Source organism: Tursiops truncatus, chromosome X (assembly GCF_011762595.2).
Source record: "Tursiops truncatus isolate mTurTru1 chromosome X, mTurTru1.mat.Y, whole genome shotgun sequence".
Lineage (NCBI taxonomy): Eukaryota > Metazoa > Chordata > Mammalia > Artiodactyla > Delphinidae > Tursiops > Tursiops truncatus.
The window spans coordinates 19,053,764-19,066,065 of NC_047055.1; the positions used below are offsets into that span (position 1 = coordinate 19,053,764).

General features: G+C 41.2%; 2 protein-coding genes across 21 annotated transcripts in view; one reads left to right on the forward strand and one right to left on the reverse strand.

Annotated features, from left to right (window-relative positions):
* Positions 1-4,458, reverse strand: part of ARHGAP36 (Rho GTPase activating protein 36) — a 154,409-nt gene extending 149,951 nt beyond the window's left edge. For 3 of the 13 annotated variants that reach the window (XM_073799083.1, XM_073799087.1, XM_073799077.1), the window contains exon 1: positions 2,498-2,619. Coding sequence is in view for 4 of the 13 variants with exons in the window: in XM_073799073.1 (XP_073655174.1) it covers positions 2,498-2,533 (36 nt within the window). In the remaining 9 variants the exon portion in view is untranslated. Of the gene's footprint in view, positions 1-2,497; positions 2,622-3,473; positions 3,554-4,171; positions 4,322-4,373 lie in introns of those variants that run through there. The other 10 variants (XM_033848960.2, XM_073799071.1, XM_073799079.1 and 7 more) reach the window with 7 other exon arrangements.
* Positions 3,818-12,302, forward strand: part of ENOX2 (ecto-NOX disulfide-thiol exchanger 2) — a 298,173-nt gene continuing 289,688 nt past the window's right edge. For 6 of the 8 annotated variants that reach the window (XM_033848959.2, XM_019919012.3, XM_019919013.3 and 3 more), the window contains exons 1-2: positions 3,918-4,000; positions 5,349-5,397. The gene's annotated coding sequence lies outside the window, so the exon portion shown is untranslated. Of the gene's footprint in view, positions 4,001-5,348; positions 5,409-12,302 lie in introns of those variants that run through there. The other 2 variants (XM_019919016.3, XM_033848958.2) reach the window with 2 other exon arrangements.

The following is a 12,302-nucleotide window of genomic DNA, read 5'->3' on the forward strand; positions in this document are numbered from 1 at the left end:
AGCTTGGAAGTACTTTGGGCAAATATGCATCCCAAATTCTGTTCATATTCATCGTTAAAATCCTGGCCACAAACTATACTCTAACATTGTCCATAGATGAAATGCTAACTTTGGTCTGAGACAAAACTAGGGCACATGATAGGTAATATCCTAACATGGCAACAAACTGAATATTAAACTTAGACACTGACTGTGCATTAACAATGGCCACAGCCTGAGGCCTAACACTGGACCAAAAATAAACTCTAACCATGAACAATAATTGAAACTTTACCTGATGAAAGACTGAACATAAATCCTGTTCAAATTCTTATTTAGTCTTTCCCCAGGCAACACAATCAGCATGAACTGTAAGCCCTGACTGAGCTATGATACTGGCCTTTACTGATTCCCAAACCTAGAAATGAAAGTGATTCCAACACTGACCAAAAACTAAAGTCAAACCTTAAGCTGAGCCCTAACCCTGGATGTGGTCTGTCTAAGGGTGGTCCACAGACTGAGCCCCAACACTGATCTTAAAACACATCCTCTCTTATATAAACTAAATCCTAATACTGGCTAAAATTTGAACCCAAATCTTGTACACTGACTTCACAATGAGTAAAACTCAGGCTACACTGGACTAAAGGCAGCCTCAGAATGAGCTTTCACGCTGGTCAGAAATATGCTCTGATCTTTGTCACAGAGAGAACCATGGCTATAACACTGGGGCCTAACACTAATAACAGGCTGGCCCTAAACTTGGTTCCATGGTCCTCTAACCATGGATCCACACTGACTTGTAAAGATAGCAACAGATCGACTAAGCCTTCATCTAAGTCGAAGACTGAAGCCAAACACTTTCCACATTATAAACATGAACTCTGCCCATGACTTCAGCTGTACACTGGCTCTTCAGCTTTAACCTTGGCCTACCAATTGATCTATAAATACAGCCAGACTGATTTACCCTGGGTCTCTATTTCACAAATTCGTCTTATACTCAAGCATTTTTTCCTGGATGTATTTTCAAGCATACTTTCTACCAACAATACATCAAGTGTCTCACCTTTGTATGTGTAAATACACATACACACACATTCCAATAAGCCTTGTAGAAATATTAAGTGTCACTGCTATGTATTTTCTTTCTTTTTTTTTCTTTTGGCCACACTGCACAGCTTGTGGGATCTTAGTTCCCCAACCAGGGATCGAACCTGGGGTCCCAGCAGCAAAAGCACAGAAGTGCAGAGTCCTAACTACTGGACTGCCAGGGAATTCCACTGCTATGTATTTTAATTATTAATTATTTATTGATAGTTTCCCCCATTAGAATATAAGCTCCAAAGGAAAGAGATATGGTCTGGGCTTTGTTTTTTTTTTCCCCACTCCTCTATTCCCAACATCTAAAATTGTGCCTCGTATGTTGTAAGTACTCAACAAATATTTGTTGAATGGATGAATGAGTAGTTCCTTGTTATTCTTCTGTCCTCTTATTTGACCTCTCTGCACAATATTCCAGTGATTCTACTTTGTTTTCTGTTGCTTCATCTATCAGACCATTCCTTCTAAGCTTCCTTTGAAGGCATGTTTTCCTCTACCTACTACTTGAATATGGTTATTTTCTAGGGTTCCATACTGAATCTTTGCCCTTCTCAAATTTACTATTCTAAACACTCTCTACATGAAATTTAGTTCATATTTAATTACTATTTATTATTGATGTCTCCCAAATGTTTAGTTCTAACCCAGACCTCTCTCCTGTGCTTCAGACCTACATTTCCTTACAGCCTACGAGGCATCTCCACACAAACGTTACACAGATTCCTCAAATTTTTAAATGTCCCAAACTGAATCCCTCCTATCCCTCACAAAACTTGCTACTCTTTCTGGGTTCCCTATCTCAATGAATGGTACTACCATTCACTCTTCCACATCAGAACTTGGGAGTCACAATGGACGCCTTCCTTTCCCTCCCTTTTCATACCCAAATTGTCATCAAATCCAACTGATCATATCATTTCCTTGCTTAAAATCCTTTGATGGTTCTTTACTGCTTTCAGGTTATATTTTGAACTCATTGGAATGGGCCCCTATTCCTGCCCCATCTAGTTCCTGCAGTATGGAAGTTTTTTTGTTTGTTTGTTTCCTGCACTCTCTCACATCCTTATTTCTCTGTATGGAATATGATTAACCTCCCTGCCCCAAAGATGACAAATATCTTACTGGTTCACCAAGGCTCATCATTCAAGCATTTCTTTCTCCAGAAGTGGAATGAGTTCTTCCTCTTCTGTGGTCCTACAGAACCCTGTATAGAACTTTTTAGAACACTTTGCACATTGTATAGTCTATCTCCCTTCTTAGATTATGAGCTGCTTCAGAGGAAGGACTATTTTCCAATTCTGTATCAATTGTGACTAGTCCAGGGCCTTGCACAAAGCAATTGGCTGAATAAATTATTGAAACTATTAAATCATCTTCTTCCTTCATGTCACTTGTTAAAATTTTAGGCAATTACCTTGGCAAAATGCAATTCCTCTTTCTTTCCCTTCATTCCACTTGGAGGTCAAAAAGTTGTCCTTAAGAGTAAAATTGTAGTAACCCAATTGTAACGATCCATTCAGCTATAAGGATTCATCTCTAATAAAGAAAAGAAAAGTCAACAGTCAGGAGTGAAATTAGTCTTAATAAACAACCATTTTCTTCAACTTTTTAGTCACTTCAAAGTGTTTTGGTGTCCCACATATTCCTTTATCCACATCTTTAAACATACGTTTTACTAAAAAGATAGTTTCTTAAAGAAATATACAGTTATTTCTTATTATTCAAGTTGTATATCTGTTCTAAGCTGCTATATTACACCAATGATTGTGGCCACTGTTCTTCATAGCATGGCTTCATTATAGGTTAAACAGGTTTCTTCTGGCTGGCTTCAATCACATTTCTATGCCTACTGTGACACCATTTCAAAATAAAAAATATGATTCCCAATTAAAAACAAAGTATACATTTTTCAGAAACTTTAGAGTGATTCTAATGCACATGGTTCACACAGAACACACTCTGACAACTTTAAAGGTCCAGTCAAAATTCTAAGCTTATCAGAGCATAAATAACACTTTTTAAAAGCCACTGAATCAAAACTCAATGAGAATTTCAAATCACGATATAAAGTGTTTGCACCCCAGGGCTTCCCTGGTGGCGCAGTGGTTGAGAGTCCGCCTGCCGATGCAGGGGACACGGGTTCGTGCCCCGGTCCGGGAAGATCCCACATGCCACGGAGCGGCTGGGCCCGTGAGCCATGGCCGCTGAGCCTGCGCGTCCGGAGCCTGTGCTCCGCGACGGGAGAGGCCACAACAGTGAGAGGCCCGCGTACCGCAAAAAAATAAATAAATAAATAAAAATAAAGTGTTTGCCCCCCAAATGCAAGTAGCTTAACCAACAGTAAAATCAATCTACAACCTTCATCTGTCCCCACAAGCACAACCCCATACCCCAAGAAGGGAGATTCTCTAAGACAGCACACTCCAAACTACAACATCCAGAATACCCTCCTCGAGCCGAAACTGGGGACAATAGGAAATGCGGGAGGGGGCTGGCGGGGAAGGAATTGTGGGTATATAAAAAGAAGTGTCTTGACTCCATCTCCCCCAATCCCCTGTCTTCACTTGAGTCTCTCCGCCAATGTCAATATTGGATTCCACCCTCCTCCCTCCCCCCACCAGGAAGAACAACCTCCAGAGACTTCAAACTACATTTCCCATGAGGGTAAGGGCTCGGGCCTCCGGCTTCCTTGGTGACCAGTAGCCAATAGGAGACGCAGCTGCGGCCGTGGGGGTGGGTGAGAGTCTGGCCTGGGCCTGGGCGCCGGGCCTAAGCCAGCAGCGCCAGGAGGGGAGTTCAGAAGACTGTCGCCCGGCATGGGGCGCCGCGAGGGTATCGCCCACCCGGAAGCTGCCGCCCCGGCCCGATTTTCCGCGGTTCTATAAGGAGTTGAGCTTCGGTAGCCGGGGAGCTGGAGGTCAGAGAGACAGAAAGCCTGAGCGGCTGAGGCTGGGGACTGTGGGACTGAGGGGGCCTAGGGAGGAGGGTGCTTCCAGATCCGCGGGCCTCAGCCCTGACTCCGCCCAGCTCCGCCTCCGCGGGGGGGGGGGTGTCGGGCCCGCGAGTCGGGGTGGGCTTCTGAGCTCACCGCGCCCGTTTCCCTGGAGACTCGGGAGCGTGGCCTTTTTTCTCTTTTCCCTCAAATCTGCCCGCTGTCTTTTTCCTCCACAAAAATACGGTGGGGGATACGGCATCCCGTATCCCCCACCCCGGCCTTGTGCCTCCTCAGACATCTGAAGTTAGGGTTCTCCACCAGGGTCTTCCCTGGGCGGCGTCTGGACTCTCCTTACTGCTTGCAGGAGTTGGGCGATCTCTTTTTCCTCTCTTCTTTCAATTTGCACTTCAGGTTTGGGCACACACCCCTCCCAATGCACACACACCCCTTTTCCTCTGGGGCCATGGGAATTCCTTGCCACGCCCCGGGCGTGACTTTTTGTCAACTTTTCATTTTCCGCCCCTTTGATGGTGAGATCCGGATCGTCACCATCTCTTTATTGGCCCCTCCAACCGCTTGCCCCTTCCCTGACCAGGTCTTTGGAGCAAAAAGGGTTTCCCCTCAATTTCCAGAAGAGGTGGGGAGCAGAAGAGGGAAGGAATCTCGTTTTTGAGAAATACGTGTTTAAGGTTCACTGCAGTGTTCTGATGAAAATAAAAGGCAAGTTAGACCTATTGTAAAACCGAGTTAGACCTATTGTAAAAACCAGCAAGATTGATGTTGACAAATATTTAAGGGGCACACCAACTACGGAATAAAGTAGACTGCGCAAAACGAGACTGTATTATTTTATTATTACAAACGCGTGCGAAAAGTGCTTAGGAGTTAGTGGAAGGGGATACCGATGAGGTTGGGGGGGTTGATCTATGGAAAGTCAAGCCTAACCCTGGAAGTGCTGAAGGCTTGAAACTCTCATCTACCTTCCAGATCAATCCTGGTCGGCTTTGGGAAGGAGATGAATTTTAATTTGGGTTTCGAAAGAGTAAAGTAGACTTGAAATGGGCAAAGAGGAGGGAGAAACTGCTTCTTCATACTGGGGTTGGAATTGGAGAAGGGTAGATAGAAGAGGGAGCACTTGTATAACAGGTGGGCTTCCCTGACTGGAGTAAAACGTGTCAGCAGGGATAGATTGGGGAAGAAATAGTGTTGAAAAGCTTGGGATCATAGTAATAGGACACTTTAAAGCATCCACATAGTTTGGATTTTATTCTGTATCATAAAATTAAGAACAACAAATTAAGATTGGGTGATTTTTGTTTTTTCATCCTAGGGGAACCTGATTTGAGATCAATTCTTGGAGAACACAAAGAAGTGTGGTGGTATGTTCCAGGTGTGAGTTTAATTTAAACCCAAGAAGGGCTTTGTCTTATAGACTGTTTTGTTTGTGGCTGTTCTTAGCTACACTCTATAGTTGTTACTTTTAAAGCCTAGTGATATAAATTGATTTTCTTAAGAAATGCATTTGCTGTCCTTGTGCATCCTATTACCTGAATTGTAGTCATTTCATTGGGCAACAATAATGATTGCTATTTATTGAGCCCATAAATGTTTTGGCGCTATCATAAGCACTTTGTCACATTATCTTAAGAGTCTTATGAAGCAGGTACTAGTCTTCCCATTTTTCTAGAAGAGGGAACTAAAACGTCAAGAAGTTAAACAACCTACCTAAAGTCACATAGATTGTAAGGAGAGTTGAGGTGGGATTTGGGTGTGCAGATTTCTGACTCCAGAGCCCATGCTCTGTCCACCATGGTTTGCTGGTCCTGCTGTTCACTTTTGTTCTTAACTTTCTATTTGTGGTAAGGAGAGATTATTGTGAGATATATTTGACCATCTTGGCAAAAACACAAATGATTCGCTTTTAGTTTCTATGTCAGTATGTGTCTGCTGTAAAGTAGCTGCCAAAAGCAAATTAGCTTAACTGTTACTGCAGCCGTAGCAAATTGTGTCTGCCAAAACTGTAGTCAGTATTACTATCTTTGAATTAGATGATTCTCTTTATAAAAACATGTCATGCCTCTAAGCTATTTGGACCTTGACAGTACTTTAGGTTTTATTTTATCTTAGACTTTAAGTGACCTTCTGGGGCACTTGGTCTCCTTCATGACCTTTGCCCCACGTGAAGTGTTGGGGATGCAACAGAGCACGAGGTGTGAGCTTTCTCTAGGTCTAGTTGGGGAGATAGATGCCCATCAGGCTGAGATAATGTAGTATGTAGTATAACAGAGACAGGTTCAAAATGCTATGGGAGGATGAAGGAAGGAGTGACTAAATGTAAGGGAGAGTCAGGAAGAAGGCTTCTGTAAGGAGGTGACATGACAGATAGGTCTTGAAGGATAATGAGTTTGCCAGGCAGAGAAGAGTAGAGGGGAGATAGTCTGCTCCCTCTATTTAAGATAGAGGGAGCAGACTGTGATAAGACATGGGATTTTTACAAGAGCAAGGCGTGTCCATTCAATGTTGAGGAATTCAGCATGGTTGGGGTGCAGATTGTTTGGGGAAATGAAGGCATAATTGTAGAAGAGGTCAGGGCTGATTTGTGAAGAACTTTGAACACAATGATGATAAGTTTGGATGTGCTCACATAGGCCAGTGTTTCTCAAAATGTATAGGGCATCTACCATAGTAGTTATGCTTTATTCCCACAAACATTTAAAATTTTATAAATTATATATTCTAATGTAGCTTATAAAAATTAAACTGAATTACATCATCAAATCTAAGGTTACTTAGGAAAAGGTTTACTGAACATACAAAGTAACCAGTTTTAAGTTGATTTAAATAGGAATATTAAGTAAATAATAGTACACATGGTGTGTGAATATGGGAAAATCAGCAAGTAATACTCAAATGACTGAAATTTGGAAAATACTGGTTGTTGGCAACAAAAAAAACATTAAAATGTTTTAGATGAGGAGCGCCATGATCAGATTTTCACTTTAGGATGCACTGGAAGGGGATGATACCAGTTAGGAGGCTGGTACTCTGCTCCAGAGAGAGTTGGTGAGGACCTGAGGGAGCAACATATGAGAGGAGGGAACAGAGTCGAGAGACATTTAGGGGGTAGAATTTGTAGGACTTGGTAGACTTTTTTTTTAACATCTTTATTGGAGTATAATTGCTTTACAATGGTGTGTTAGTTTCTGCTTTATAACAAAGTGAATCAGCTATATGTATACATATATCCCCGTATCTCCTCTCTCTTGCGTCTCCCTCCCACCCTCCCTATCCCACCCCTTTAGGTGGACACAAAGTACCGAGCTGATCTCCCTGTGCTATGGGGCTGCTTCCCACTAGCTATCTATTTTACATTTGGTAGTGTATATATGTCCATGCCACTCTCTCACTTCGTCCCAGCTTACCCTTCCCCCTCCCCGTGTCCTCAAGTCCATTCTCTATGTCTGTGTCTTTGGACTTGGTAGACTTGAATATTATTATTATTTTATTAGTGTCATCTGAACTATTTTAAAAGCCTATATGCCACGTGCCTGTTATCCTTTATATGCTAAAATGAGCATATTATTGCCTAAATCAGGCTATGTACATATATCCGTTAAGGTAACAGTGGAGGCTGTTGTCACGAATGGGTTTAGATTACACACGAGCATCCTCACTGCCTTACTGAGTGTCCTTGAGAGCAGTGGCACAGATATACAAGGAGTATGAGTATGATCTGTGATCCTTAGCCATCTGAGAAACTCCTTCAAGACTCAGCTCAAATATCAACACCTCTGTGAAGCCTTTGCTACACCTCCCCCTCCTTCTACCACACACACACATGCATATGCACACAGGAAGCAATAGTAGGCTCCTGGCTCCCACAGGACCCTGTACTTCCTCTGTTCTAGCCGGTACCACAGGCTAGACCAACCATAGTGTGTTGGTCTGTGGATGTGTCTGCCTGTCCCCTAGACTGTGAGCTCCTTGAGAGCAGGGACCTGGTCTCATCTCCATACCCAAAGCATCCAGAATAGTACTTGGTACATGGTAGACACCTAATAAATGGTGACTGGATGAAAAGAATGGATCAACATATTCACATGAATGTAACTCTGGACCTTGGTACCGCAGAGTGCCAAACACTAAAAAAAGATTAGCTGTTTGCTACATTTGCTACTTTTGCAGAATAAAGCAGTAAATTAAAGTGACCTGGGTGTATAACTTCACTAGAGTTTTCTTTCTTTTTCATTTTCTCCCACTCTCCTGTGGTTGCCTTTCTTTTTTTTTCCTCATCATTTATCCACCCAGCCTCCTGTTCCTTAGGCCTGCCCATTGCTTTGCTCCTCTTGACAGAGTTCACATTGCTTCTGCCCCTATATTCTGCCAAGGATCCATTGCTCCTCTCCACGCACCAAATCCAGTTGACACCGTCCTTGAAATCACTCTGAAATGGGTCTCTTCCTATTTATAGACACTGCTAGTGGAACTGTAATCTGATACAACCCTTCTGGAAAGAATTTGTCAATATGTATCAAAAATCTTAAAATCGAACATAGCTTTCAACCTTCCACTTCAACTTCTAGGGCTCTATGCTGAGAAAATAAATGTGAAGTTTCTAAAAATTTAGCTCCCAGGATGTCTAGCCCAGAATCTGTTTATAATAGCAAAAGAAAAAAGAAAAAAGGAAAGAAAAAGGAAAAAATAACATTTTATTGATAAATGTCTAATACTAGAGGTTTGAATTAAATCATTTATGGTACATGTATGGATTACTAAGTAACCATATAAATTGATATTACCAAAGAATATTTAATGATGTGGAAAGTTGTTTGTGATATATTAAGAGAAAATTCAGGTTATAAAGCTGACAGATCTCAGTCTGCATACACACATACACACATATCACACATGCACAGCCCCCCTCATCTGTGTGCACATACATAGGAAAAGTCCCATAATGGTAAACACACACAAAAAATGTTAATAGAGTTTTCCTATAAATAGAAGGATTACATACGAGTTCTCTTTTTATTTAGTCTTTTCCATATTTTTTGCTAATCCTCTATAATGACATTTTTGTACATTTTCAAAAAGTTATTTAAAAATGCTTTCCCCATGTCCACCCCTATTGCCATCGCCTTAGTTTGGGACACACTGCCCCCTTCTACCCCGCAACACACATATGACTTGTACCCGGGATTACTACTGCCTCCAGCCTGCCTCCCTTCCAATCCTTTCTCCACCAATGCTGACAGAATGAATGATGTTTCTAAATCACAAGTCTAAAGCTATCCAGCTCTACATAAAATAGTTCAAAGGCAGCCTATTGTCCTCAAGATAAAATCCAAATTTCTTAGACTGCTTTATAAAACCTTTGAAAATCAGCTCTCTGCTTTTCTTTCCATTGTCACTTTTCCTCCCACAATTTACTTTTTTCTTGGAGTCTTAGGCCAGTGCCTGGCACATAATAGGTGTTTAGCTAATGCTAACCAAATATCGGTGTGGATTGTATGGGTTAACTGTTGTGTGCCAGGCAATCCACCAGGGTTTCATTTCATCCTCAGAGTAAAAATGTTAAATACATACAATAGTTATCCCTATTTTACAGATGAGGAAAATTAATTAAATAAAAATGGGAAGAAAAGTAATCATAATAACATTTTTTTAAAGAAAAAAATCAAACCCCCCTGCTATAACACAGCTTTCATTTTCCTGAGGCCCCCTGCCAGTCTTTGTCAGTGTGCATACAGACTTTGTTCATTCCCTTGGGCAAGTTATATGTGACCACAGCATAACAAAAACAGTCCAGACCGACATGACCTCACCACGTCACAGTTCACATTGTGTTAATATACAGACATCTTTCCTTTGTGTATATAACACTTCATGCAGGAGAGACAGAAGAGCTCCAATTTCTCTGTTTTTCTTTCTGTTTTGAAATTCTGTGTCTTTGGGGATAGGGATGTCAGCAGAGACCTACGGAAAACTGTGATAGAATTGAATGTACAAGAAACAATGTGTCTCATGGGAGCCAGTGTCATTGGTTAATTTATTTTTTTAAATGTCACGTAGATGTATTTTCCAGCAATCTGTCCCCAGGGAAGACCTTGGTTGAATTCAACTGTTAATCCTATTTACAGAATGCAGCCTATGCATGCACTGTATTCTTGCATTGTTAAGTGATCTTAGACATATGTAGTGGATTACCATGATGACGTACAATCAGGTGAATATGAGATATCTGATTTTCTCTACAAAAACGTATCGATGTTCATATTGTCATTCAAGATCCTGCTGTGTGGTCTTTCCTTCATTTTCCTTACAGATAATACCCATTGTGCAAAAATGGATGCTCTTCAAAGGATAGAAGTCCTAAGCATGAATTGTCAGAATAAAATTATATCACCTTGTAAGGAATTCTCACTGTTAAATACTCCAGGAAAAAGAATGCATAGTTCTGTTCCATGATCAAATAAGTTGAACATAGAAATTACAGGTAGAGTTTCAGTTCATCTGATGAATTATTGTGGGCTTACTATGTGCAAAGCACTCTGCTAGGCACTGCACTAGATACTTATAAATACCCCCTTTTTATGCGTTCCAGACAGACAGAGATATCTAGTGTACATACAAGAATGAGTGTGAAAGAGCAAATGAAAGAAAGAAGATTTCAACAAGCAGGTCCATCATATAAATGAAAATTTACTCCACTGAAAATTGGGATACCTGCCAGTAGGATACATAGGCAAAAATGAGCTACCAGATACCTGATAAGCAAATAATCTACTTCTCTGTTTACAAACAGTTTGAGGGAAGGAACAGTGACTTTCTGTACATCCAGCCCTGCACAAACCTGCTGGTGATGTTGTGAGAGTTAATGACTATGTCAGCTTTTCCAGGGTTTCTGTCTCTGCTGCGGAGATTTGGCAGACACCCCAGACAAATTTTATGTCTCTTAAATCTTCCTCAAGCTAGGCTTGGCTTTTAGATTTATATGTACAAAAAAAGCAAAGTGTTTACCAGTTCGACATTTTTGAAGATCAAAACAGACTCCGATTTAAAAAAGAATTCAACATACACCTCAGTTTAGTCTACAGAGAGGGCTAATTGCTTTTGCTATTTGTTTAAAACAGCTGAAATGTTTACTTTCTAGAAGTGGCGACTGATCATATGTCTAAAGATTTATATGCCAGGCCTAAGTGTTGCTTCCTCTTTTTCTTGCCTGCAAAGTGTAAAGTTTTGCTAAAGTCTTCATTGTTCTTTTTTGCCTTTACTGATACATAGTTATAAAACAGTGTAGGATGAGAGGTGCTGTGAAAGATATTGGCAATCTAGGAGAAAAATAAAAGATGGTTTTTATTAGCTCCTCCCTGCCCCCTTTTTTGGCTCTCAGCTTTTCAATGGTCCCTTAAGCACAATAATGATAGGTGAGAATAGGAACTGGAGAGCTTTCCATGACTACTCATTAACAAGGCTTGTCCAAATATATCTGCAGGCAGAATACAAATACAAGTCTGGCTGTAATTCAGAAGAGTTGAAACACCTTGTAGAGAATGTTACATAAACAACATTGCTTCAGTGGTGAAAGGTGAATTATAACTTGGGGGAAATCCGCAGTAAGGGCCCTTCTCATCCACTCCAGCTGCGCTTCTTTTTAGCCAGCAACAACTGCCAGTAAGAGCTTCCTGGGGCAGAAACTGTCCCACAGTAAGGCCCCGTAATATGTCCTCCTACCATTTCTTCTTCAATCAAGTCCTCGGACACACTTCATTAGGATTACTTTGGTCACATAATATTCTAATTTTCACCTTTCAAGAGATGCTCAGTTTGAATTCAAGGAGCACTTGATATTCAAGCTCATTTATTCAATACACATTTAAGCACATATACAGGACCAGACCTTATGCCAAGTGCTAGGAATACAGTGATGAATTAGAAGTAGTCCCTGCCTGCCCTTAAGGAGCTCACAGTCAAGTTGGGAAGGTAGACACCCAAACCAATAATTATATTACAATGGCAAAGGTGCTCAGAGAAAGAGCTATGTTATAAGGTGCCCTGGGAACATGATGGAGGAAATTATTGCTAGGGGTGGGCTCCTTACAGACCAGAGTCTAACTCTGCTGAATCACAAAGGATGAGTGGGCATTGCCTGGAATCTCGGTGGACAAAGAGGTGTGGGAAAGAATTCCAGAAAGAGGGAACACGAACACATGCGAAACAGTTACATATAAAAATGGATAGTTCAGAAAAAGGTGAGATACTGTGTATGAACCACTGGGAGTAT